Source organism: Pelodiscus sinensis, chromosome 24 (genome assembly GCF_049634645.1).
Source record: "Pelodiscus sinensis isolate JC-2024 chromosome 24, ASM4963464v1, whole genome shotgun sequence".
Lineage (NCBI taxonomy): Eukaryota > Metazoa > Chordata > Testudines > Trionychidae > Pelodiscus > Pelodiscus sinensis.
Window position 1 is genome coordinate 1,824,625 of NC_134734.1, and position 27,819 is coordinate 1,852,443.

Here is a 27,819-nt window from a genome sequence, read left to right on the forward strand (position 1 = left end):
TTTTGATTTTTTTTAAATTTTAAACAATTTCCTGCTAGTGTACTCACTTAATTTTAACAAAATCACAATTACAAACAATTTGGGTTCAACTATACACTGTCATGAAAAACGTTAGTGTCTTCCGGTGCGCCCAGTTTCTCATACATTGAAAGCATTTATATGAACTGAATTGTTCTGGTTTTTAGACTTGCCTTAGCAGCTGGTTTTCTACCACTCTGACCTGTGCCCCTGGAGACGTCCAGGGCTCAGTGGACACAGCAAGAAGGTGCCCTGCAATTTTTGCTTCCCGAGTTAAAAGGCCCCCTCCCCCCGCGCACTCTGCTCGGCCAGGCTACTGCCCCTTAACCTCCCCCATCTCCGAGCCTCTGATGGAGGGGTCCCTCCTGGGGCCCCTGGGCTGAGAGACTGGTAGCCAGGCCAGCAGGGGACAGCTCGGGATGAGCATCTACCTCCTCCATTAGGGTGGAGAAGTGCTCCAGTGTGCCAGCGGGCAGTCCCCCGTACAGCAGTACCCCGGAGGAAGAAGAGCTGAATATACCTAAAGGAAAAATAGGGCAATATGAAGGGGGACCAGTACAATAACAAGTTTTAAAGCCTGTCTAGTGGGGAGATATACACACGAGGAGGCGACCTCTGCATGAAAGGTATTAACTATGTACGCAGAACAGTAACTGTAAAGTTTGATCACTATCGGAGTTAGATTTTGGACCTCCCTCTCCCGTCTATCAATTTGGTTTTGGTCGATGCTCAGGATGCATTTAGTGGTTACAAAACCACTAGCCGGTTTATCTTCTTGTTTAAAAGTATATTGGTTGTCTTGTTTCCCTGTAAGAGAAGTGGTGTGTATGGGTTTTAGCTGGAAGGTTCAATAGGCTGCATAGGCGTGTTTCCTTCTAACCAGCTCTTAATCATTCACAGGAGGAGTGATTTTTTTTTAATGGAGGGAATCGGCTTGCCTAGCAACCTTTTCCAGGTTGTGTAAATCTGGAGAATATTTGGGCTTTTACTTCCAAACTCCAAGTAGTGAGAGAAAAAGGAACTCAGGGGTCCTTTGACCCGGGTGCACCCTGGGAGCCATAAATCAGTGTGCACCCAAACAGAAAGTTCCCCTCTCTCTCCTTCCCTCCTTACGAGGCTGGGGATTCACTTTCACCCAAAGCAGCTGTGTCCAATACAGAAGGAAAGGTTGGGAGGAAGGTGATGTTACTGCTAAGGCCTGGAAATGGGGGGTTGTTATTGCCATCGGTGTTGGGGCCAACCAACTGGGGCTTGACCCCTTGTAACAACTTAATTTTCATGCCAGGGATGTATTGAAAACCCCAAGAATGTGGTTTTGTTTCCTCTGCAGAGGCTGTTAGTCCCGTGCCTAGACATGGCGGGAGCGGGGGGTGACCTGTGTATTCACGTATGGCCAAGAATGATTGGAAAGACTTTCCTGCTCCTCCCCTGATACTGGTTACAGAGACCTCTCCTCCCACCCCTCAAAGACTGTGGGGCAAGGGCCTGGGTCCACTATCAGCGGTTGACTGATCGAGTAAGCTGGGTCACCGGCCTCACCTCTAATTTTATTTTTGGAGTCACAGGACATATTTGGTCCCCCCAGGCCAAAGATCTGCAGCATCGATTTGGGAACGCAACACCAGGGCATCCGCGTTCTCAGTGGAACCGGGAACCTGCCCTTGGAATGTAACGTCTCAGTCCCAAAAAATGTGACTGGGACACAAGTACCAAAAAGAACAGTGATGCCACTGAAGTGGTACACAATAGAACTGTATGTGGGACTTAGTCATTCCACAACACATGGACTACAGCTTGCATTCGGGTTAGAACTGCAGGTTCCTCTTGAAATGAATGGAGATTGTCTATCTCTCAGAACTGGAATGGACCCAGCAGGTCATTGAATCCAGCCCCCTGTCTTCACAGCAGGACCAAGGACCATCCCTGACAGATTTTTGCCCCAGATCCCTAAATGGCCTTCTCAAGGATTGGGCTCACAGCCCTGGGATTAGCAGATCAATGCTCAACCACTGAGCTATCCCTGCCCACCCCAACCACTAGTGAGTGCAGAGCATAAATCTTTGAGAGCATGCGTGCAGGGAATTTGTAAACACTGACTGGGCAAAGCTGCTCAGGTGGATGGATGAGGGGGCACAAATGGGGTTTGACATTGGGGGGCAGCACAGCACGATTTCATCTTTCCACTGAGCCCACCAGCCCAGTTGAGGTGCCTGCACTCCAGGGCCATGTGATGCCTGGCTTGTGGCCGTGGTACTGGCTGCAAGATTTACAGAATTTGCTTGATTGCTGGAACTGCTGGAGCTGCACAATAAATAAGGAAATGGTCGAGTTTCTCTCTCTCTGGTGTGTTCTGATTTCCCTCGGATCTAAACATGCACTGAGTCTCACAAAATGCAGGCTGAGAGCAGGCTGGCCACAAGGGCGCAGGCCAGACCCCACGCCATCTGAGGAGAGCTGCACACACTATGCAGCCATGCTTGCCCTTGTGAGACAGCAGCCATGCTCGCAGACAAAACTGTGAGCCGCCCCTGTGTGTGTGGCCCCCGGGGGATCCCCAGGCTGCTTCTGGCTCCTCTTCTACCCCATAGGGAATCCCCCAGAGGCCACACTTCCCTGGGCTGCTTGTCCATGGGCGGGGAGGGGAGGGAGGAAGCAGACAGCCCGTTCATCTGAGCCGCAACCTATTGTCCCATGTCGAGGTGGGTCAGGAGGCAACGGAACCTCGCCTTCAGACAGCTGTGCATCTGGTTCCTGTCCCGGTTCAGGTGGGCATTAAATTGTTCCCTGCTGGTGTCCGGTCTCATAAGCCAGGGCATGAGAGGGTAGGACACATCTCCCACGATGCACAGTGGCATCTGCACATCCCCAATGGCGAATGCCTGGCAGGGGAAGAATATGCCCACCTCCAGCCTGTACCACAGGCTGGAGTTTCTTAAGATGTGGGCATCGTGTGTCCTGCCTAACCACCCCACAAAAACGTCTGTGAAGTGTCCCCGGTGGTCGACCAGGGCCTGCAGCACCATGGAAAAGTAGCCCCTTTCTATTGATGAAGCGGGCCGCTTGATGGTCCAATGCTCGAATGGGGATGTGTGTCCCATTGATGGCGCCTCCACAGTTGGGGAACCCCAGGGCAGTGAATCCGGCCATGGTATCATCTAGGTCTCCCATCCAGATGACCCTCTTCAGCAGGAGGGAGTTTATGGCCCTCACCACCTGCAGAAGGACACAGAGAAAGACAGAAAACAGAGATTGAGAAGGAGGGGGACAGTGAGCCCTTGTGAGGTACCCACCTCCTGCTGTACCCTCTCCCCCAAAACCCCCCAGGAGTCCCCCACAAAGTCTGACCTCCTCCCTGCAGCAGGGCTGTGTGGGTACATCTAAATTACAGGCTTTTGTTGACAGAAGTTTTGTTGACAGATACTGTCGACAAAGCTTCTGTCGACAAAGAGCGTCTAGACTACATCCAGTTCTGTCGACAAAGCAAGCCGCTTTGTTGACATGAGCATGTAGACGCAAAGGACAGTGTAGATGCAATAACGCCTTCAGTTGACAGAACTCTGTCCACAAAAGTTATTATTCCTTGTAGAATGAGGTTTACCACTGTCGACAAAACTACTGAGTTCTGTTGACATTATGTCGACAGAACTCAGTGGCAGTGTAGGTCCTCAAGGAAGGGGTGGGATCTTGGGGAAGAGATAGGGTAGATCTTGGCTTGCCCTGATATTAAAAAAGTAATCTTGAGTGTAAAAAGGCTGGAGACCACTGATCTAGCTCTTTTCTGAACCCTTTTCAAGTCCTAGTTTTCACAACATCCTCTGTCAAGGAGTTCCACAGGTTGGCTGTGTGCTGAGTGAAGAAAAACTTCCTTTGGTTTGTTTGAAACCTGCTGCCTCTTCATTTCATTTGGTGACTCCCAGTTTTTATATTGTGGGAACAAATAAATAACTTTTGCTTATTCACATTTCTACACCTGTCATGATTTTATTATTTTATGGACCTCTATCATATCCCCCCCTAGCTTTCTCTTTTCTAAGCTGAAAAGTCTGAGTCTTTTTAATCTCTCTTCATGTGGGACCCATTCCATACCCCTCATCATTCTAGTTGCCCTTTTCTGAAGGGGAGAGCAGTCCTGGGTGTGGTTATGCTCATTCAGTTGTTTAGCCCTGCTAGATAATCAACTGTTGATATGTAAATACAGTTCATGCTGGGATGGGAGAGGAATCTGGGGTGTGGTTGTATAAATCCAGTTCAGTCAGTGCTATAGGCCTGATGGATGGTCAATTGTTAGACTGGAATGTGGTGTATTGTAACTAATTTGGCTGTTGAGGGGTCACAAACCGTGTTAACCCTTAATGTCGGAATTGTAGCATATGACCCCAGTGCTTGCAAGAAAGACGCTCATTGTAAAGAGTCTCGATGGACAAGCCTCCCCTTCCAGATTCAAGTGGACTGAGATGAGGGAGGGGGAAAGGGCTTGAATCAACCAGCTACATGCCCTCCAGGTGTGAGCTGTAAGACTGGTTCAACCGGTCTCTCTTCCCCCCTGTTCTAAGGATAGACCTAAAATAGACTCTATAAGGAGTTTCTTTATTATTTTGCAATATTATTCCAGTGGAGGCTGGAATCTTTTGGCCAGCATAGATGATGGACCAAGAGCTGACATCACAGAGAAACTGATGAAGAGCTGAAATCACTAGGTTTGGCCCAGAGCCAGACCCATCGTGGAAGCAGGAGTAAGTGGCCAGCTGGGCAGCTAATAGGAACTGTGGCAGGTGGTCACCAGGGCGGTTGGAAGGAGTAAGTAGGCAGCAAGGCAGCTGGCAGGAGCAGACGGCCAGCAGCCAGTGGGGAGGCTGGCAGGAGCAATAGCAAGAGGCCAATGAAGTGGGCGAGATGCCTCCTATCTCTTCCCCTCCCCCAGGGTGGGAGGTGAGCTCTAAAAAATCATCTCTGAGCTCCGAACTGTTAGGGTGTGTGAATGGGACACTTGCATTGCTGGACTAGTGAGCCTGAGAGGCAAAGAACATTGCTCAACCCACTTGAGCTGAGATGGTTACTCGTGGGGGGTATGAACTCTGGTTGTGGTGTTTTCCCAAGCTAATGCCATGTGACTTCTCTCTCTCTCTTTCCTTCAAAGTTTCTTTTCTATGCTCAGACTCTGTGCGTGTGAGTGGGGAAGCATTGCCTCTCGGAGGCGCCCAGGGGTGTGTGCATTTCCCAGGGTACTGGCTGGGGGTTGGAGCCGGTTCTGTGGAACCCATAGGTATCGAACCCAGCCCTGACTGCTGCTGGCACTACCTGGCAGTAGGGTTACTTCAGCACCACTCACCAACCAAACTGGGCTCCATCCCTGCCTCAGCACCCCCCTGGCTTCAGTCACTGCGGGTACTGCTCCTTGGGGACAAACACCCACGGTTGGCCTGGGCCAGCTGACTCGGGCTCGTGGGACCCAAATGTGGAGGGTCCCAGACCTTGCAGTCTAGGCCAAGCCTTAACATCTGCAAAGCAACCTCTAGCCCTGTGGCCTGAGCCCTGGGAACCCGAGTCAGGGAATCTAGGCGTAAGAACGTAAGAGCGGCCACACTGGGTCAGACCAAAGGTCCATCCAGCCCAGGGTCCTGTCTGACGACAGTGGCCAATGCCAGGTGCCCCAGAGGGAGGGAACAGAACAGGTAATGATCAAGCGATCTCTCTCCTGCCATCCATCTCCAGCCTCTGACAAACAGAGGCTGGGGACACCATTGCTTACCCAGCCTTGCTAATAGCCATGAATGGACTTAACCTCCATGAATTTAAACCCTGTGATAGTCCTAGCCTTCACAACCTCCTCAGGCAAGGAGTTCCACACGTTGACTATGCGCTGTGTGAAGAAGAACTTCCTTTTCTTTGTTTTAAACCTGCTGCCCATTAATTTCATTTGGTGACCCTGTCACGAATCATGGGTAGTGTGAATGGTTAGCATGAGTGCATAAGTGAATCGACCGAAGAGAGGTCACGCTGAGTTGCAGGCAAGAGCTCTGGAGGATTATGGACTTGTTTGCAACTTTAAGAAAGAGGACTGTGAAATAAAAGAACTGTGTATGTAGCTGAGACAGCGTTCCCAGCATTGCCAGATAAGAAAAAGTAACAAGGGAAGAATCTAACGAAGGACAGACCATTGTTTCTCACTTGTGGTGAGGCAAGTGGTGCAAAAACCAGATAATTCTGGATCAGTCATGGACACACCAGAAAGAGGAAGGGGGTGTCACTAATGGACTGTATTCAATCAGTAGATGGCATCCCACCGGACTGGCCCCTACCAAGGGGATCTATCCCACACCATTTTCCCCCACAAGTTGAAGTCCATCGATTCGGCATATCAGGGTGGCGTGCATGTCGGACTTCCGCCTCAACCAAATTAACTGTCATTACCTGGGGTCTGGCCAACCCCAGAGGGTGAGTGTGTTAATTTTAATTAAGAATTAGGCTGCTAAATTGGGTTAAGGATCATAGAATCATAGAATCATAGAATAATAGGACTGGAAGGGACCTCAAGAGGTCATCGAGTCCAGCCCCCCGCCCTCAAGGCAGGACCAAGCTCCACCTACACCATCCCTGACAGATGTCTATCTAACCTGTTCTTAAATATCTCCAGAGAGGGAGATTCCACCACCTCCCTTGGCAATTTATTCCAATATTTGACCACCCTGACAGTTAGGAATTTTTTCCTAATGTCCAATCTAAACCTCCCCTGCTGCACTTTAAGCCCATTACTCCTTGTCCTGTCCTCAGAAACCAAGAGGAACAAATTTTCTCCTTCCTCCTTGTGACACCCTTTTAGATATTTGAAAACCGCTATCATGTCCCCCCTTAATCTTCTTTTTTCCAAACTAAACAAGCCCAGTTCATGAAGCCTGGCTTCATAGGTCTTGTTCTCTAGACCTTTAATCATTCTTGTCGCTCTTCTCTGTACCCTTTCCAATTTCTCCACATCTTTCTTGAAATGTGGCGCCCAGAACTGGACACAGTACTCCAGCTGAGGCCTAACTAGTGCAGAGTAGAGCAGATTAGATGTAGATTGTTAATTATTCTATTTAAATATTGCTTTTAATGCTTGTGATGCCTTTTAATGTCTTTTAATGCAGTTTTAATTGCTTAGTACTAAATATACATATACATATAGGCTACGTCTACTCTGGCATGATTTTCCGGAAATGCTTATAATGGAAAATGTTTCCATTATAAGCATTTTCGGAAAAAGCACGTCTACATTGGCAGAATGCTTTTCCGGAAAAGCACTTTTTGCGGAAAAGCGTCCGTGGCCAATCTAGACGCGCTTTTCCGCAAAAAAGCCCCGATCGTCATTTTCACGATCGGGGCTTTTTTGAGGAAAAGAAATCTCTACTGTCTACACTGGCCCTTTTCCGGAACAGTTTTCCAGAAAAGGACTTTTGCCCGAATGGGAGCAGCATAGTATTTCCGGAAAAGCACTGATGATTTTACATGAGATCGTCAGTGCTTTTCCGGAAATTCAAGCGGCCAGTGTAGACAGCTGGCAAGTTATTCCGGAAAAGTGGCTGATTTTCTGGAATAAGTGGCCAGTGTAGACACAGCCATACTGCTTTTAAAATTTCCTCCTGAATTGCATGCCATAAACTTGTCAAGGGTACAATCTGTCTACTGTGGAGCTCTTCTTCTGTGGGCCGGCTATAAGACAGGGTCAGGAGCTCTGTTTGCTTGGCTTGATCACCGGAGCAGCAGCAGCGCCCCCTTGTGGCAACCCCTAGTTCTTATATTATTGGAACAAGTAAATAACTTGTCCTTCTTCATTTTCTTCACACCACTCATGTTTTTATAGATCTCTCTCCTATCCCCCCTACACTGGGGTCATTTGTCCCTGCGCGGACATGCGCTTGTTACTATGGGAGAGAGGAATTTGTCCTCAGACCCTGGCTCTTAGAGTGGGTCTCGGTCTGTCCCCATCTGTCCTGTCCTGGAAATCTACTGCAGTGTGAGTCTGGCAATAGGCTTCTGCCCTGGGCACTAGAGTTTGCTCACTGCAAACCAATTGTCTGCCACCGTTTGCTCCACCTCAGGCCTGCCTTGACAGGGGCTTGCTACAGGCTGAGTCTGTGACAGTTTTCTTGCCATCTATTGCACATTGCTTAGTAATCCAGACTAGGTGGTAGCTCAGCCCCTAGCTCAGCCAGCCAGACGGCTTCCCATGCCACCAACCTCCCCAGGCCAGTGTCATGGCACTGAGCTAGCACCGCAGTGTGAAGCAGAGCCGGCCAGGGGGTCCCAGCAAAAGGCAAGGGGGAGCTCACCGTGTAGTGTAAGTTCTTAGCACATCTTCTAAGAGCTTGTCTACACCGGTACATTTGGTTGCTGGAATTCCCTTTGGGGAGCGTCCAAACCCCGGGGCACATTCACACTGTGACGTGACAAAAGTCACAAGAAACCCCCCTGTTTTGGAGACAAAACACTCTCCCGCCCCCCATGAGGGACTTTTGCCCCTTCCCCTCCCTTACAGTGTGTACCGCAGGAGGCTGTTTTTCTAGTTTATTGCACTCTGGGTGTTTCCCACAATGCCCAGAATTAGGCAACCTGGCTGGGGCTTTGAACTCTGCCGCTCTGCAGGCAGGTAAACAGTAAAACAAACATGCCCCTCCCCCCGGCAGGCCCCGGGAGCTTGCAAATCCATTGCCTGTTGGCTGGCCGAGCATGCAGCGCTCCTCAGAGTGGCTCCTCGGGAAGCAGGGGTGGTTGTCGCTCAAGACGCTCTCCTGCTTGGAGCCTCCGGAGCATTTGGATCTTGGAGGGGTGAAGAATGGGGCAATCGTCTCGGCGAGTGACCCACCCGAGCCGGGACGGGAACGGCCACATTTCTTGAGCCCCGTGCGGTAAGGGGTATGAGCGGGCTGCCCTGCGGTGCAGAGCCAAGAGAAAGGGATGCCAGCAGGGGCGGCTCGTGAGCCTGGGCAGACTAGGCAGCCGCCTAGGGCGCCGCTGGCCCGGGCGCCCGATGATGACGTCACGGCCATTGATGGCCATGCAGGTGGGGACGCCGATTGCGCCTTCCGCCTGGGGCTCCAGCTGCCGCAGCCGGCCTCGGGCCACTCCTGGATGCCAGCAGGGCTACCTGATGGCGAATGAGGCAAAGCTGGTGCTGCACCCAAGACCTGCCACTTTTATAGAGAACTGGGCACAGTCCTGGGTGGAGACCCCCAGCCAAGACCCTGTGGGTCTTTCCCATGGCACAGAGCCGGCAGAAGCAGGACTCACCCAGCAGCAGAAGATGAAGCGTCAGAGGCAGACGAGGGGATGGGGACATGGAGCATGAAGCAAGGCAAGAGACACAGGGGAAGTTGCTCTGTTGCAGCCAGGGCAGAGGAGAGGCAGTGAGGGACGGGAAGTTGCTCTGTTGCAGCGGGAGGAGGGTGCAGGGAGACCGGAGGCTGTATGTACGTGAGCTGGCTAAGCCCTGCCCGGTCTGCCTTGTGGCCAACAGGCCGTTGACACACCCAGAGATCTCTAGAAAGCCTTGCTGGGAGATGGTGTCAAACCTTTTCCAGAGGGGCTTATTCTCCGCAAGGAGATCCCTTGGCAGGGCTGGCATGTCCCCACCTCCGTGATACGACTCTCCCCCGCCCCCAAACCCGTCCTCGTTCTCTGCTACCAGTTCCAAGGCAGCACAGAGTCGGGCTTCCCCCTCTCTCTCCACCTTTCACACTCAGCGTGATTGGACTGCCTGGAGAGATCGGGGGTTGCCTCTTGGGGAAAAGGAAAAGTGGCCGGTTCTGTTCAGAGACGTGCGTGTTAGTGAAACGTGTCTGTCTTGAGCAGGAACAGGACCACGGTGAGCAGACAGGCATGGGAACACAGGGCACCTTTGGTCTGACCCAGTCTGGCCGTTGGCATGGTCTTAGGACTTCCATTGTTATTAGTTACTTTCCCAGAGCAGCCCTGGGGAGGGCAGGCATGCTCCCCCGATGCCTGGCTCTGTCAACTCCGGGAAAGGCCACGGAGGGCCAGAAAGGAGCTGGTGAAGGATATTTTGCTGCATTTGATGCTTCAAATCAAGGAAAGGGAGGGAAGAGGGCAGGGAGGTAAAAGCTGGTGTAGACATAGCCCCGGTGCAGCACTTGGCATTTGTCTATTAAATGATGCCTGGGCCTTGTCTCCTCTCCTCTCCTCTCTCCTCTTCCTTGGCACCTACACTGGCAGGAACCAGCTGGTCAGGCCACGGGGTCCTCTCTTCTCAGCCCGCGGTCTTCTCATTGGCCAGAACGGGCTTGCTCTCAAGCTGGGCAGGGCCTCCCAGTCTGCAGGTCACCAGTTGTTGGGATCCCCCATCTCCAGGCCTCCATCCAGGGTGCCAGGTGCTAGGCGAGGTGTCACCTGGCCCTCTGCCACAGCCCCCTCCCCAGTGCCTCATTAAACACACTGGCTACGTCTAGACTGGCAGGATTTTCCGGAAATGCTTTCAATGGAAAAATTTTCCGTTAAAAGCATTTTCTGAACAGAGCGTCTAGATTGGCACAGACGCTTTTCCGCAAAAGCACTTTTTGCAGAAAAGCGTCCCTGGCCAATCTAGACGCACTTTTGTGCAAAAAAGCCCCGATGGCCATTTTCACAATCAGGGCTTTTTTGTGGAAAACAAATCTGAGCTGTCTACACTGGCCCTTTTGCGCAAAACTTTTGCACAAAAGGGACTTTTGCCCGAACTGGAGCAGCATAGTATTTCCGCAAAAAGCACTGATTTCTTACAGTAGGAAGTCAGTGCTTTTGTGGAAATTCAAGCGGCCAGTGTAGACAGCTGGCAAGTTTTTCCGGAAAAGCGGCTGATTTTCCGGAAAAACTGGCCAGTCTAGACACAGCCACTGTGCACTAGGGAAACTGAGCCCCTCCTAGCGTTCAGGAAGGACACTATGAAAGATCCCCACTTCGCCGCATCTTGGGACCTCCCCTGCCCGGGCTCCCTGCTCCTGTGTCACTTGGCGAGGGGGTCAGCAGAGTTCAGGTCCAGTGTTCACTTCTGGAAGCTGCGGTTGAAGCACCCAGCGCTGGTCTTGCCTGTTGTACAGAACAGGGCAATTTCAAGTGCTCATTCAGCTGTTGTCCAATCCCCGATTCTGGCGGAGGCTTAGGGACACCCAGGGCACAGGGGTGTGTATATTCCTGTCCAGTTGGGCTAATGATGGTTGATGCCCGCTGTGATCTTATCTAACTCTTTTGGAATCCACTGACACTTTAGTCTTCTCCCCCTCCCCCGGCTCAGAGCTGCACAGCCGGACTGTGTGCTAGGCAAAGGACTTCCTGCTGTTTGTTTGCAACCTGCTGCCCAGGAGTTTGTTAGGTCACCCCTGGACCATGTGTTTAATGAATCAGTAAAGAGCCCTCCCCATTCCCTCTGCACACTGCTCATGACTGTAGAGACCTCGGTCATATCCCCCTCGGTCACTGAGGCCGTATTAGGAAACCAGCTTTGGAATACATAGCACTCCTGTCTATGATACGGCAGACAGAAACCAACCAAACCCTAAAAGCGACGAGGAGTCCTGTGGCACCTTATAGACTAACTGAAGTGTAGGAGCATAAGCTTTCGTGGGCAAAGACCCACTTCGTCAGATGCATGACCCTAGTGCTCCTTCTGAAAGCCTCCACTTGATTGGTCGCCAGCATGCTCAGAAGAAAGCTGTGACTCAACGTGGCTGAATTATTTTGTCTCAAACATGTATAAACACAATATAGCAGTGTTTCTCAACCAGTGCATCCCAAACCCCTCACCCCTGCCCCACCCCAGAGCTCCCTCCTGCATCCCAAACCCTCCTGCATCCCAAACCCCTCACCCCAGCCCCACCCCAGAGCCCCCTCCTGCATCCCAAGCCCCTCACCCCAGCCCCACTCCAGAGCCCCCTCCTGCATCCCAAACCCCTCACCCCTGCCCCACCCCAGAGCTCCCTCCTGCATCCCAAACCCTCCTGCATCCCAAACCCCTCACCCCGGCCCCACCCCAGAACCCCCTCCTGCATCCCACGCCCCTCACCCCAGCCCCACTCCAGAGCCCCCTCCTGCATCCCAAACCCTCCTGCATCCCAAACCCCTCACCCCGGCCCCACTCCAGAGCCCCCTCCTGCATCCCAAACCCCTCACCCCGGCCCCACCCCAGAACCCCCTCCTGCATCCCACGCCCCTCACCCCAGCCCCACTCCAGAGCCCCCTCCTGCATCCCAAGCCCTCCTGCATCCCAAACCCCTCACCCCGGCCCCACCTCAGATATAAGCACTTGGTCCAGGCAATATCACAGCATGGTGGGGGAGGGGTGTTGAATGGGGCACTTGCAGAGTGAATAGGGTTTCTAACCCTCTCTTGCACCTTGACCAAGAAGCCTGGACTGATATCAGAAGAGGTGACTCCCCCGGGGGAAAGGCTGCTCTCTGAGGCAAGCGGCTCCCTGAGCCTGGAGGCTGAGGGACTCGTACAATAGCCTGACAGCCTGAGGGTCGACCGCGCTGGCACAGTGTGTCCGTGGAGCAGCAGTGGCGCTCTCGGGCCCGGCTGGGTACGTCGGGGCGCAGGCCCCGTGCACTGGGCTCACTACGGGGGTTTGTCAGTTCTGCATTTTGCCCATGGGGTGTTGACGTGAGTCAGAGACTCACAGACGCCGGGGCAGAAGGAACATTCTGACCACGTGATCTGACCTTGTCACGTTACTGGATTTTAAGGGGAGAAGCCAGATCACTGCTGCACCCGTGGGGGGGTGTTTGCCCTAACCTTCACAGGGCCCTGCACCCCCCCGGCAGCACTGGGTGGGAATGGCCCTGGGGACGTCCCCCCGGTGCCCAGCAGCCCGTGGGGCACAGACCCCAAGCCAGGGGGTTGCGTGTGCCCCAAGGGCTGAGGAAGGGGCCTGTGCTGGGCGCTGGGTGTGGCTGGAAAAGCCCCTCAGCAAGGGGCCGGGCGCAGGCCGGAGAGTGAGGAGACTCAGGGGCTCGGTGCTCAGGAAGCTTTAATCTCCCCGGAACCCCCCCCCCCAGCAGGGAAAGCCCCCACCCCAGGGCCTCTGTGGGGCAGGGCGGGTGGGGGGCACCCGGGCGATCAGCGCAGAGCGACCCCCAGAGCCCGGCAGCGGGTTGTGGCGCTTGGGTGAGCGTCGCTCCCAGGACTGGTCGGAACGTTTCCTCAGGCCCCTCGGCGCGGATCCGGCCTGGCTCAGGACAGGATACAACCTCTCTTTGCAGCCTGGAGAAGGAAGCAGACGCCGTCAGCCCCTCAGCTCCCTGGACAAGCCCAGACAGTGACAGATTCTCGGGTTTCCCCATCACTATACCCAGCTCTGCCCCAGGGCTCAGGGCCCCTGCATTGTGTCTGGGTCTCCGGCCCTCTGGGGCCTCTCACAGGCTGAGATAATGAGGGTCCGAGATCTCACCCGACAGACCCACTGAGAACCCTGAGCCTGTGCCCTGTGGTAGGAAGAGGGCTTGACTCAAAAGCCCACGTAGCACAAGCCGGGTGCTCATCCTGAGGCCTGGCTAGCAGAGATCCTGCTCACAGAAGTTGGGGCCCATGGGGCCGAGAGCCAAACACACTCGCTGGTACTAGGCCCAGGTGCAGAACGGTCATTGGTTCTGGCCAGACGTGGAAAGCACGTTCCAGAGGATGGTGCCACCAGCTTGTTAAAAAGAGCCTTGGTGCCCCCACTCCCCACCGGTACCGACCCGGGTCCAGAAAAGGGGCCAAACCGATAGCATGATGGACAGAGACGGTCTGACCAAAGCACGACGTGCAGGGGGAGGGGTGGTAACTAAGTGGGAACCTGACACGTCAGCAGTGACGTGTAACTTGTTTGTACCTGTATACTCCGTGGTGTCTTGGGGGGAGGAGCCTTGTCCAGCTGGGGGCAGTGGGGTTCTCCTACTCACTGAGCTGAGGCCTTTGTTATGGTACCTACACGTGGTGGTTTGGTAGAGTATAGAGGCGCCTACAACTGCACTTCGCTTACACCTGGCCGGCGCCTTCGACCCGTATCTGATTTGGGGGCTGTGGGAGCTCTCTCTGGGCCTCATGTGGTGAGTAATTGTGCAAGTCAACACGGCACACACCAGTGAGCACACGCGTACGCAGACTCCTGGTTATTGTCACTGACAGAGCCAGAGACCTGGCAGGACTCCATAGCGCTAAACCCGACTTACAACCCCCATGACCTGACAACAAGGGTTAGCCGGGAAGAACGTCAGAGCTGCTAGACTGGGTCACACCAAAGGCCCATCCATCCCAGGGTCCTGTCTGCCGACAGTGGCCAATGCCAGATGCCCCAGAGGGAGTGAACTGAACAGGTAATGATCAAGTGATCTCTCTCCTGCCATCCATCTCCACCCTCTGACCAACACAGACCAGGGATACCATCCCTTCCCATCCTGGCTAACAGTTACTGACGGACCTAACCTCCATGCATTTATCTAGCCTGTTAAAGTCCTGCCCTTCACAACCTCCTCTGGCAAGGAGTTCCACAGGACGACTGTGCATTGTGTGAAGACAAACTTGTTTTTGTTTGTTTTGCTGCTTGTTAATTTCATTTGGTGATTCCTGGTTCTTATGTTATGGGAACAAGTACATAACGTTTCCTTATTCACTTTCTCCACACCTTGTCATGATTTTATAGCCCTCTTTCATATACCCCTTAGTCTGCTCTTTTCTAATCTGAAAAGTCCCAGTCTTTTTAATCTCTCTTCATATGGCAGCCGCTACCAGCCTCACGTTTTTGTGGACTTTTTTTTGGTTTGGTTGGTTTTTTTTGTAGATGAGGTGATCACGTCTGTATGCAGTATTCAAAATGTGGGTGTACCGTGGATTTTTATAGAGGCAATAAGGTATTCTCTGTCTTATTCGCTATCCTTCTTAAATGATTCTGTTTGCTTTTTTGATTGCTGTTACACATTGAGTGGAAGTTTTCAGAGAATTATCCACAATGATTCCAAGATCTCGTTTTTGAGGGGTAACAGTTAATACTGTTGCCAGCATTTTGTACATCTAATTTAGATTATGTTTTCAAAAATACATTACTTTGCATTTATCAGCATTAACATTCATTTGCCATTTTGTTGTCCAGTCACTTAGTTTTCTGAGTTCTGTTTGAGGCTCTTCACAGTCTACTATCTTGAGCAGTTTAGTATCATTTGCACATTTTGCCACCTTACTGTTTACCCCTTTCTTTAGACCATTTGTAAATATGTTGAATAGAAATGGTCCCAATATGAACTCATGCAGAATACCACTAGTTACCCTTCTCTTGTCTGAAAACTGACCATTTATTCCTACCCTTTGTTTCCTGCCTTTTAACCAGTTCTCAGTCCATGAGAGGCTCTTCCTTCTAATCCCATGTTAGTTATAATTGGTCCTGCCTTGGGCAGGGGGCTGGACTTGATGACCTACCGTGGTCTCTTCCAGCTCTATGGTTCTATGATTCTATGACAACTTACTTTACTTAAGAGCCTTTGGTGAGGGACCTTGTCAAAGGCTTTCTGGAAATCTAAGTATACTATATCCACTGGATCCCCCTTGTCCGCATGTTTATTGACCCCCCGCAAAGAACCCTAGCAGATTAGTAAGGCAGGAATTCCCTTTCCAGAAACCATGTTGACTTTTTCCCAACAAATTATGTTCATCTATGTGTCTGACAATTCTATACTGTAGTTTCAACCAATTTGCACAATGCTGATGTTAGACGTTCTAGTCTGTAATTACCAGAATCAAATTTAACACCCTTTTTAAACATTGGTGTCACATTAGTTATCTTCCAGTCATTAGGTACGGAAGTTGATGTAAAGGATCGGTTACACACCACAGTTAATAGTTCTGCAATTTCCCATTTGAGTTCTTTCAGAACTCTTGGGTGAATGCCATCTGGTCCCAGGGACTTGTTACTGTTCAGTTTATCAATTTGTTCCAAAACCTCCTCTAATGACACCTCACTCTGGGACAATTCCTCAGATTTGTCACCTAAAAAGAATGCCTCAGGTTTGGGAATCTCCCCAATATCCTCGGCTGTGGAGACCAAAGCAAAGAATTCATTTAGCTTCTCCACTATGACCCTATTGTCCTTTAGTGCTCCTTTAGCATCTCAGTCATCCAGGGACTCACTGGTTGTTTAGCCGGCAACCTACTTCTGATGGACTTACAAACATTTTGCTATTGCTCGTTGAGTTTCTGGCTAGCTGCTCTGGCTGTCCTAGGGCAAAGGAAGAACGGGGAGTCGAAACATTCCCCTGTAACGAGGGGAAACCGGCTCCCTTCAGGAGAAGAGCATCAGCCCCAGGCAGTGGGGGTCCTGCTGGAGGGGGCACCCAGGGCCCCCCTGGGGAGGGTGATGGGGTGCAGACAAAAGGACTTTGACAGGGTGTCCGGGGCGAATGACTCCAGTACCCAACGGTCCCTGGGGATCTCGCCCAGGTGGGGTGAAAGGGAGAAATGGCCCAGAGATGCCGGCGCTGGGAGAGGGTCACAATTCTCGACAAGGATTTGAAACTGGCGCTTGGGCCGCTGCTGTTCCCAAGGGCCAGCCTAGCTGTGTGTTCCTCCAGCGCATGGCGAGCTGTGGGGGATGGAGCCCCTCGGCGCGGGGGGGCCCCCTCCCATCAGGACAGAGCCTCCTGCTGGGAGCCCCATTCAGAGCTCTGGTCCCTTTGGTGCCGTGGATGCTCCTGCAGGGGTAACAGGCTCACGGGGCTGGCGAGAGTCTCAGCCGGCCGGGGGTTTGTTTGTGCAGGGTTTGTGCAGGGTTTGTTTGGCACCAAGCACCACCAGGCGCTGCAGACACTGGGCGCGCTCTGGGCCCTGCGCTCCGGGGAGCAGGCAGAGCAGAGCTTTGCGCCCTCGGCCTATGCTGAAGCCAGCCCGAGGGGGCCCCTGGCGGAGCTGGCTGGGTCTGAGCCAGACCTCACCCGGTCTCAGCTGTGTCAATGGTCAGCCCCTGCCAGCCTGTCACATACTGACCCACACGAGCAGCCCAGCTGGCAGGGCCCCCCAGCCAACAGGAAGGCAGATCCTGTTTCTGCCCACTGGGGGCTCAGTGACCAGCCCGTGTAGCCCTGCCCTGAGAAGGAAGAAATCCTCTGGTGGGGGGGTTAATGCAGCCTGTCTACTCCCTGCTGTCCCCACACTGGCCACTGGGTGTCATAGAATCCTAGAACAGTAGGGCTGTGTCTACACTGAAATCAGCCGCTTTTCCGGAATAACTTGCCAGCTGTCTACACTGGCCGCTTGAATTTCCGGAAAAGCACTGACGATCTACTGTAAAATCATCGGTGCTTTTCTGGAAAAACTATGCTGCTCCCATTCAGGCAAAAGTCCTTTTCCAGAAAACTGTTCCGGAAAAGGGCCAATGTAGACAGCACCGTACTGTTTTCCACAAAAAAGCCCCGATCACGAAAATGACGATCGGGGCTTTTTTGCGGAAAAGCGCGTCTACATTGGCACGGACGCTTTTCCGCAAAAAGTGCTTTTCCGGAAAAGCATCCTGCCAATGTAGACGCGCTTTTTCTGGAAATACTTATAACGGAAAACGGTTCTGTTTTAAGCATTTCCGGAAAATCATGCCAGTGCAGACGTAGCCTAGGACTGGAAGGGCCCCCCAGAGGGCATGGATTCCAGTCCCCTGCCCTCACAGCAGGACCCAGCACCGTCTAGACCATCCCCGACAGGCATCTGTCCAACCTGCTCTTCAATATTTCCCGGGGTGGAGATTCCACAACCTCCCCCAGGCAGTTTATTCCAGTGTTTCTCCAACCTGACAGGCAGGAAGATTTTCCTCATGTCCAACCTAAACTTCCCTGGCTGCAGTTCGAACCATCCCTCTTGCACTTTCCTTAAATTGCTTTCCCCTTTCTGCTGGAAGTAAAGTTTCAAGGATGTTCCCTCTGGTCTTTTTTGCAGGCTTACTCCTACTGCTAGGACTGTAAGTAACCGTGTGCAGAGACGGGGAGAAGACAGCAGTCCTCACTGATGCCTTGATATTAAAAAAATAGTTCCTGGTGCTCGTGGAGTAAACGCCCCGTGCATAACCCCGACAGCCCCTCCAACCCCACAGGGACTCACCAATTCCTGCTGCAGCTTCTCCTCCCGCTCTTTTGCCTCCTTCTTCAGCTGCTCCATCTGCTCTTTCATCAGCTTGTCTCTCTCTAGGAATTCCTGCTGCAGCTTCTCCTCCCGCTCCTTTGCCTCCTTCTTCAGCTGCTCCACCTGCTCTTTCATCTGCTTGTCTCTCTCTAGGAATTCCTGATGCTTCTTTTCCTCCCACTCCTTTGCCTCCTTCTGCCGTCTGTCCACCTCCTCTTTCATCAGCTTGTCTCTCTCTAGGAATTCCTGCTGCTGCTGCTTCCCCTGATCTTTTCCCTCCTTCTGCAGCTGCTCCAGTTGCTCTTTCATCAGCTTTTCTCTCTCTAGAAATTCCTGCTTCTTCTTCTCCTCCCACTCCTTTGTCTCCTTCTGCTGTCTGTCCGCCTCCTGTTTCAGCAGCTTGTCTCTCTCCAAGAATTCCTGCTGCAGCTTCTTCTCACGCTCCAGTGCCTCCTTCTTCAGCTGCTCCATCTGCTCTTTCATCAGCTTCTCTCTTTCTAGGAATTCCTGCTGCAGCTTCTTCTCCCGCTCCTTTGCCTCCTTCTGTAGCTGCTCCACCTCCTTTTTCAGCAGCTCCGATCTCTCTTTGAAGCCCTCCTGCAGCAGCTTCTCCTGCTCCATGAGCTTGCTCTGCACAGCTGCCTCCCTCTCCTGCTTCAGCTTTTCAATCTCCTCTTTCATCTTGGCTTCCACCTGCTTAATGTTCTCCTGGTGGCTGCGTTCTAGGTCCCTCATCTGCTGCTCCAGCTGCTGCCTCCTCTCCTCCTCTGCCTTGCGCTGCTGCTCCAGCTGCTCCAACCTCGCCTGGTCAGCTGTGGAAATGGGAAATGCAAAGAACCCAGCATCAGCCCCCTGCTGTGCAGTCTGCATGGGGCAGAGAGCGCCCAGCCCGGCAGACAGGGGCTGGGGCTGATTCTAACCTGGCAGCTGCCTCTCCACAGGAGGCGCCGGTCAGTTTCCATGGCGATACAATGGCCACCCCTGCTCCACAGGTCAGGCTGCAGGTGGGTTCCCACAGACCGGACTGGGCCCCACTTTGGGCCCCAGAGAACGCCGGGTCAGGCTGAGGGGTCACGTTACGCTTGGCCAAGGACTGACTTGTCCTGCAAGCGGGAAGTGACCCAGCCAGGGCAAGAGAGCTGGGACCTTCCTGCCAGTCACACCCCCAGCCCAGACACCCCGCGTGTCCCCGCAGGGAGAGAGATGGGCGGGAAGTTCCCGTCTGTCTCCCACCTGCAGCAGTGGGTCACTGGGGGAGGGTCACGGGCCCTCTGCTGGGGGTGGCAGCAAACCAAACCCACCTTCCCACTGACTGGGGCAGCCCTACCCAGACCCCACCCCCGCTAGACAGATGGGCAGAGCCCCGAGGGGATGACACGGGCTGGAAAGGGTTAAGTGCCTTGCAGCTACATGGCCCAATTCACCCTGTAACGGCAAAGGAGAGCCGTGTGTGAATGGGAGTTAGGGCCCTTCCCTACAAACAGCCAACACAGGCCTGGCCAGTGGACGAGAGCTCTGACAGGCGACCTGCAGCCTGAGAGACCTGGGGCAGCACCAATCGGACATGCCCACGTCTCTCTGGCCAGGAGAGTTTGGTGGTGCTGCAGCCTCTGACTACCAGGCCGCACTGCCCCCATGGACCTGGCTGCCTGGCAGGGAGAGGCTCCCGCTCGCAGTCTGCCAAGGACTTAGTAGGCACCGTGCCCCAGCTGAGCTGAAACTAGAGCTCAGCTGCAAGTGAGAGAGGTGCTGGGGCTCAGGCAATTGGTTTCCATTCATAACTAAAGCAGCTAGCCCAGAAGTGCCAGCACTATGCCCTGCCAGGCCCAGAGGTGCCAGGGCCAAACCCCTAGAAAGTTTTGGGAAGTGGCACTGGGGTTTCACCTTCACCAATAGAAGTTCAAATCCCCCCAGCTGTGGATCTCTGAATCTGACTTGCCCCTCTTAAGGCCCCCACATTTCAAAGGGCTCCGTGTGAGCGCACGGTGTTTGGGTGCCTGAGAAAGGTCGACCTTTACCCAGAGGTTGTTATGCAGCTGTAGCGACACAGGAGCTGCCTTGTGACTGACAAACAGAGCCAGCCCTCGCTGGCAAGCGCTGGCCGAGTGAAGTGGTGAATGTGTTCAGGGTGGTGCACGGGTTGGAGGGCACTGGCAGAGATAAGGGGTGTCATAAATCTAGCGCTAGAAAACATACCGGCCCCGACCCACGTGATCTCTGTCTACGACTCTGTATCCAGCTGCTGAAAAGTTCTTTGTACTCAGATAAACCCGAATGGGGAGCCCAGGGAAGGAATGCATGTGATCAGTAATGGGACGTAGATAAGCCTTTCCCCGACTCTCTTCACTCACCCACCACTGTGTCTATACAACCAGAGGGGAAGCGCTGGGGACTGGCAGGGGAGTTCTGCTGTTGCAGATGTTTTCTGTGCTTTATAAAATCATGACATTTAAGGTACCTCGGGGTACTCCATCAGCCCCCCTTTCTGAAAGCCAAAAAGACTTTTTCCTTCCCATTGGTAAAGGGGCCCCAGCCAGAATATTGTGTCTAAAGCTGATTCCATGGCAGGAATTCCTATAATTCTGGTGTCCGTTTTAAAATTAGTCTTGTGAACTAAGTAACTGGGTGTGATTATTGGTGTAATGGCAATTGTACTTGGATGTTCCTGTTGAAATATTCCTATTGTGTCTGTTTTGTGTATGTAAATGAGGAATGTGTGTGCTAGGAGAGAAACACAGAGCGAAGGTCAGATGTTCTAGGGAGAAGTCAAGGACAGGTGTAAAAGTACCAGGAGATTGCTGTCTACCCCTATCAAAATGTGAATAAAAAGCCAATTGACAACTGTAGAACAATGTTTCCCAAACGGTATTCCTCAGAACCCCAGGGTTCCGCGACGTGAAAATAAGGTTCCACAAAAAAATTCTGTTACAATCAGGGTATGTCTACACTACCCCGCTAGTTCGAACTAGCGGGGTAATGTATGCATACCGCACTTGCTAATGAAGCCCGGGATTTGAATTTCCCGGGCTTCATTAGCATAAGCGGGGAGCCGCCATTTTTAAATCCCCGCTGCTTCGAACCCCGTGTAGCGCGGCTACACGGGGCTCGAACTAGGTAGTTCGGACTAGGGTCCTATTCCGAACTACCGGTACTCCTCGTGAAACGAGGTGTACCGGTAGTTCGGAATAGGCACCCTAGTCCGAACTACCTAGTTCGAGCCCCGTGTAGCCGCGCTACACGGGGTTCGAAGCAGCGGGGATTTAAAAATGGCGGCTCCCCGCTTATGCTAATGAAGCCCGGGAAATTCAAATCCCGGGCTTCATTAGCAAGTGCGGTATGCATACATTACCCCGCTAGTTCGAACTAGCGGGGTAGTGTAGACATACCCTCACATTTTATGATTTAAATAATAATAATAATTAATATTGTGTGATTTTTGTTTTTAAACATGGGCAATTCAACTAAATATTGATCTCATGACTTCATTTAGCACATGTTTATTGTTAAACTTACTTATTTGTGGTCTCCTGTTTCAGCTTCATATATTAGACTCTTATTAGGGGTTCTGCAAAATTCTTTCGAGTTTAAAAGGGTTCCGTGGCCGGATAAAACTGGGAAGCGCTGCTCTAGACGATAAGGCAGTCCCGGGGGCTGCATGTTTATATTTTCTTTCCTAACACGTACGGCCAGTTACATTCTATCTTTGTAGTCACCACGTTTCGAGTCTCTGAACTCCCTTCCCTGTGCGTCGTTGCCAGTGAGCGTGCACGGAGTGTGTTATGACTCTGCCCAGGTGGTGTCTCTCCATGGCCTGTCGATGACGTGGTGAGTCAATCGATGGATGAGATGGTATCTCCCTGGGGTCCAGCACTGAGAGAGACGTGCGGGGTGGGATTTGGCTGGGGCTTTACTTGGAGATTCGTGGGTGGCTCTGGGCGCGTTCATCCCCACATGATTATGCTGAGGGATAACAGCGCTCAGCGGGGCTACTGATGGTCACCAGCAAGGCCGCGTGAGAGACAGCCCAGGCTAGAGACAGTGAAGGGGAAACAGCCGTCCCAGGGGACCCCATCCCCGTCTGTACCGCAGCGAGCTCTGGCCCTGCCTGTGTGCTGTGTGGAGGGCCCGGCTCAGCCAGACCAGGGAAAAGGGGGGCTGGGCTGGCAGATGTGGCTGGCTCTGTGGCATCTCAAGCACCTCAGGTGACATCCCAGGTCCTGAGTGTCACGCTGCCCCATGGGAGAACTCTACTAGCGCCAACCGGCAACGCCGACCCTGCTGCCATTGCACTGAGCATCCTCTGGGGGGCGTCATTCAGAGTCGCATCCTAGGCGGGTAGCAGGGAGCCGCACAGACGCCGGCTGGGCACGGGGACAGGAGAGGAGCGGAGCAGGCCCTGGTTAATGACAAACACCAACAGCAGGACATTTCAAAGGGCCTCGGAAGCAGGAAGAGTCTGGTCTCTGTTGGCAGCGCTGACCCTGGGCTCTGCTTCTTGGCTCTCAGTCCTGGCTCTAGGCAGAGGCCAGTCACCTCCTCTAACCGCTCAGCTGTGTCTGCTCCGACACTGGGCTCAGCCGCCCTGTCCTGACCAAGGGCCGTCTGAGCAGCCCACAAGAGATAAGAAGGAGACAAGAGCTGACAAGGGGCCCAGCCCAGGCTGTCGTGGGATAAGAGGGAAGGTCCTTTCATGGACTGGTAACGGGTTAAAAGACAGGAAACAAAGGGTAGGAATAAATGGGCAGTTTTCAGATTGGAGAGAGGTAACTAGTGGGGTCCCCCACGGATCTGTTGTGGGACCAGTCCTATTCAACTCATTCATAAATGATCTAGCGAAAGGGACGAACAGGGAGGTGGTGAAATCTGCAGATGACCCCAAACCGCTCAAGAGAGTTAAGACCAAAGCAGACTGTGAAGCTTCAAGAAGATCTCCCCAAACTAGGAGACTTGGCAACAAAACGGCAGATGAATGTTGATGCAGATCAATGTAGAGTAATGCACACTGGAAAAAATAACCCCACTAGCCATTCAATATGACGGGGGCTGATTTAGCTACAACCGCTGCAGAGAGAGATCTAGGAGTCACTGTGGACAGTTCTCTGAAAACACCCCTCCGTGTGCAGCAGCAGCCAGAACAAAGCTGGGGCGTCTCGGACGCCGGGGGGCTGAGCCGCCTGCCCTCGCCAGGAGGAGATGCAGAGGGCGGGGGTGCGTAGGGCCAGCTCCAAAGATGAGGTTAGGCTCCTAACTCCCATTGTCCTTGGCTCACACTGAGCGGATGGGCTGGGGGAAGCGCTTCTCTCTGCTCAGCCATTCTGAGCTAGGGACCCGTCCCTGTGTCCCTCACCCAGGTCGCCCCATTCTCTGCAGAACCCAGAGCCAGAGAGAGCCCCCCAGCGAGCCAGTGGCTGGGGCTCTCGCTGGGGAAGTGGGAGACCTGGGCTCTAATTCCTGCTCTGCCTGCTGAGTGCAGGGACCGGCAGGGTCTCCGACATAGGAAACTTGCCTTGGGCCTGAGGGAGCAAGTGGCAGAGGGGAGGACCAGGGCCCAGCGGTTCTGGCTCTCCCCGGGATGTGACAAGCCAGCTGCCAGCCACGGTTAGCATGCACGCTCAGTCAGTCACGAGACGCTGCCAGCCCGGTACCAGGTCAGGGCCACGGGCCAATTCCCTCGCTGTTAATGGAGCTCTCGAGGGCTGTAAAAGAGCGTTTGGTGTTTAAAATTCATGCTTAGGGCTGGTTCCTCCCACCGGTCTCACTTGTCAGCGTCCTGGTCTCAAGAAGGGCGAACATCGACATGAGCGTGGCCTGGAACTGAGCTGCCGTGGCTGGTGAAGTGCTAAGGAAGAGCGTAACCAGTGCTTTTTGTTACAAAAACGGTGCCGGTACTCCAGGGGGCTGAAATGCACCATGGCCCCTTTAAGAGCCGTGTGTCCCGAGCGGGCTTCTGCCAGGAGCCAAGCCACCCCAGGAGAATGCCGGTCGCCAGAGGGGAATCCCATTCAACTGAGGAATGCTGGGAAAATAGGTAGCTCAATGTCCCCAAAAAAGCACTGAGCGTAACAGAACCGTGCTGATTTCCAAGCAAGCGGCCAGTCTGGCGCTGACAGGCAGTTTCACACACACACTGCGGGCCTCGCTCCCAGCTGGGAAAGGTAGGCCCAGGCGGGCAGGGTGGCTGTCAGAGAGGTTTGTGAAGAGGCTACAAGCAGGGGTGTAAGGAAAGGACCTTCACCTCTGGACTGTTTGGACTCTGGCACGGAGGGACGGCAGATGTGAGTGGAGATGCCCAGATACCCCGGAAAGACTCTTGGCAAACCGGCCGTTCATTGCATCACTGTTACCGCTGGGATTCCAAACTGTGACTCCCCTGGGAATACATTTGACCTGCATTAAACCTTCCACATCGTCCCTCCTTCCCACTGAGCTCATCGCCCTTCACTCCATTCACTGCCCAACTGGCTGCCAGGGCTGCCTGTGCTGCAGGCTCTGGGGAACCAACTGCTCTGGGCCGGGGGCGGGACGCTGGGACGGGGAGAACTGATGTGCTGGGAGGTTTGGCTGACGGGGCTGTTCTCACTAAGTTCTGTCGATCGGGGGGGAGACAGACGGGGGGCTCAGGGGCGGCCTGTGACTCTGTGCTGAGACTGGGGGTAACCCAGGAGTGCACGGTTGTTACTGACGCGGGGAAGTTGACCTCTAGGACCCCCCACCTGCGTGTGTCTGACAGTCTCCCTGAGACCGGCGCTCACAGCGATGAGCCTCCCCAGACAGCCTGATGGGTGAACAAAGTGGAACAGCTTCAACAGAGCAACCGAGCAGCCCCTGTAGCTCCCAAAGCACAACCCGGAAATGGGAGACTGCCAATGGCCGTGGTGTTCGCTGTAGGGACACCCCTGAGCCCCGGATGGCCGTGGATCCCCAGAGGATTCAGGGGGTCTGGCGCAAAGCAAGTTCAGGGGCCCCTTCCTGGGTCTCCCTGTCTCAGACCTCAGCCTTCAGACATTCTTGTGGGGGCGGGGCCCAGGGCCTGGGACAATTTGCCCCACTTGGCCTCCCTACCCCACCCTGGGCTGCCCTGTGGATTCCCAGCTGTAGCTCTGTTCTACTGAGGGCTTCGTGGCGGAGAGGGGTTGTTGCTGAAATGATTGAAAAATGGAAAGAAACCTGCTTAAAACCCTTCCCCAGGGACTTACCTGCCTGGTTCTTTTCCATCTCTGACTATTTCGTTGGCCTGGAGAATGGAGGCTGCTTCTGTCTTCTTGCTGCCCACGAACTGCTGCAGCACCTGCTCCGCCTGGGGACGAGGGGGCAGGTCAGTCCCTGCACTCAAGGCTGCGCTGGGCGCGAGGGGCACAAGGTGCTGATCTCTGGGCGGGGGCACCAGCAGGGGGAGAATTGCCCGACAAGAACTCAGCCACTCGCCAGAGCAAATCGCCCCCGAGACGCGGCCGGGAGCTGGAAATCCGTGAAGGGAGGCTGCCGAGTGACCCGCAGAAAACCCCCAGAGCCTGCCAGTGCCCCAGCTGCAGCTCGGAATCCCACTGGGCGTGAACGTGTCATTTATCCTGACACGCCAAAGCCTCTAATCTGTCCAGGTCACTCTGGACCGTATCCCTGCCCTGCAGCGTATCTACCTCTCCCCTGGATTAGTGTCATCTGCAGACTTGCTGAGGTTACAATCCATCCCTTCAGCCAGGTCATTAATAAAGATATTGAATAAAACCAGTCCTAGAACCGATCCTTGGGACACTCTGCTCGAAACCGACTGTGAACCTGGCATTGAGCTGTTGATCACTACCCGTTGGGTCCTACTGTCTAGCCGGCTTTCTCTCCACCTTACAGTCCATGTATCCAATCCAGATGGCCTTAACTTGCTGGCAAGAATACTGAGGGAGACTGTATCAAAAGCCGGAGTACAAGTGTGGTGTCGCTCTCCCAGCTGGTGGCACAGGAATGGCTGGGGAGTTCTTTTGTCTCCAGGAATCCAGGCTGGGAGCCCCATTTTCTCTGCCCGAGAAAGCAAAGCCCTGTCTGTGCAGTGTCAGCTAAGGCACTGCATGGGCACCGACTTCCCCTCTCGCTGGGAGGCCGGGAGTGGGGGGGTGCTGGATCGGAGGTGAGGAGTTGGTCAGTGGGGCCACCCGTGGGTGAGAGGCACAGGAAGGAGGGAGGCAGAGGCAGACTCTGGCTGCCGAGGGGGGCTCAGAACCCACCAACCCCCCAGAGTTAGGATTCACTAGTCCAGGTCAGTGAAGGGCCAAGCCTGTGGACAGAATCGTTAGCAGGAGGCCTAGCTAACAAAGGGTGAAGCACGAAACACAGAGCTAGGCTGTGAGCCAAGGCAGCCCCCTCACAGACCTTGGCATTGAGCAGGGTCTGGAACGGATTGGAGACAAGTCCAGGTGCAAACAGTCATTGGGGCTGATCTTGAGTTGCAGACCCACAACTCACTGAGAGGGGCCTGGAAATCCGCTCCCCAGTTCAGGAAGAGCTGACGGGGCGTCCTCCCCGATACCGAGCAGGGCTCAGGGAGAGGGCTGACACGTCAGTGAGTGATGATGTGCACCCCTCACGCATGGCAACGTGTGTGTGTGTGTGTGTGTGTGTGTGAGCGCACTGCTAATTGTGCGCTGTTGCCAATGCCGTGTACTGCTTATTGTTCCCTTTGTCTCTATAGGGATGTACCTGCAGGCAAACCTATCGAGAGGCACCACCTGTCATTCCTAAAGACTTGGAATGGGGATTTAAGCCACCTTCTCCAAGAGAACCTGAGGGTGACACCTGTGTGGTAGCAAACGTGAACCTGAGCGATGGGCGGAGCACACATGGAATCTCTTAGACGATTGGCTTATTGGGCTCATCATGTCTTGGTGCTCGAACCTATCCAGGGGCTCGGGAACTCCCAGCCCGACGCTGGAACTCCCACCCCATCACTTCTCTCTGCCCATCCGCCAGATGTAATCGCTGGTAATCAGCTGTTTGGCCCTGCCTCTCGGAGCCTGATAAGGGAAGGGACACTCCACCCTCTGTGTGTAATCAAAGCCATGGTGCTTGAATCTACACGGCGTCAAACTTCGGTTCCTTCAGTCAGGAGACAGGAATTCAGCCACTCGCGCTCTGGGGGGTTATTTGGCTTTTGCCCGGCTGTGACTGTGGCAATAGCTCAGGGGTAGAAGGTGCAGGACTGGAGGCCACCTGCCCCTCTGCAATGCCGTTAGCACCGAACAAACCCGCCTGCTTGTTCTTCCAAGCGGTTACCCTGCCTGGCGAGTCAGCGCAGCTTTGAGGCTTCACTGTGCAGAAGAAAATGCAGCTTCTAACCATCTTGGTGTGAATGAAACAAGACTCAGAAACTGTCTCTGGAGGTTCCCAAAACTTTCCAAACCGTTTATGTTTAGCAGTTCACATCCCCCGTCTCTGCTGCTGCCTGATTCTCTGCTTCCTGATCCAACTGCGCTGGGTGGGGAGCAGGCAGCTTGTAACGCTCAGGACCTAACGCTGCAGCTCCGCTGTCTGTGCAAGTTTGCAAGAGGCCAGAAGCGCATCTCTTACCTCCCCTGGAAAGGCTCCAGGTGCTGATTCTGTCGGAGTCTGACGTCCTGCAGCAGCCTGGCTGTTTGCCTGGGATCTCTGCTCCTCGCCCGCTCGCCCTGGCTCCAGCTGGCTGCTTTTCAAGCCCCGTCATTTATAGCTTAAGACTAG

At 53.6% G+C, this 27,819-nt stretch overlaps 1 protein-coding gene across 3 annotated transcripts; it reads right to left on the minus strand.

Annotated features, from left to right (window-relative positions):
* Nucleotides 1-27,819, minus strand: LOC142819585 (uncharacterized). 3 transcript variants are annotated; one of them, XM_075907691.1, is made up of 4 exons: nt 27,670-27,819; nt 25,311-25,411; nt 18,094-18,926; nt 1-3,231 (listed from the first exon to the last, which is right to left on the minus strand). In XM_075907691.1, the coding sequence occupies exons 2-4, from the start codon at nt 25,327-25,329 to the stop codon at nt 2,791-2,793; spliced, it is 1,293 nt and encodes a 430-aa protein (XP_075763806.1). In that variant the 5' UTR covers nt 25,330-25,411; nt 27,670-27,819; the 3' UTR covers nt 1-2,790. The 3 variants fall into 3 exon arrangements, with proteins under 3 accessions (XP_075763806.1, XP_075763807.1, XP_075763808.1); XM_075907692.1 differs by lacking the exon at nt 27,670-27,819 and adding an exon at nt 26,476-26,892; XM_075907693.1 differs by lacking the exon at nt 1-3,231 and adding an exon at nt 12,993-13,242 and having other exon boundaries at nt 27,670-27,809.

Bases quoted from the DNA above. Each gene is read 5' to 3' on its own strand.
- LOC142819585 (XM_075907691.1), bottom strand. The intron at 3,232-18,093 runs GTGAGTCCCTGT...GTCCTTCTGCAG, and splicing joins AGAAGCTGCAGCAGGAATTG to GTGGTGAGGGCCATAAACTC.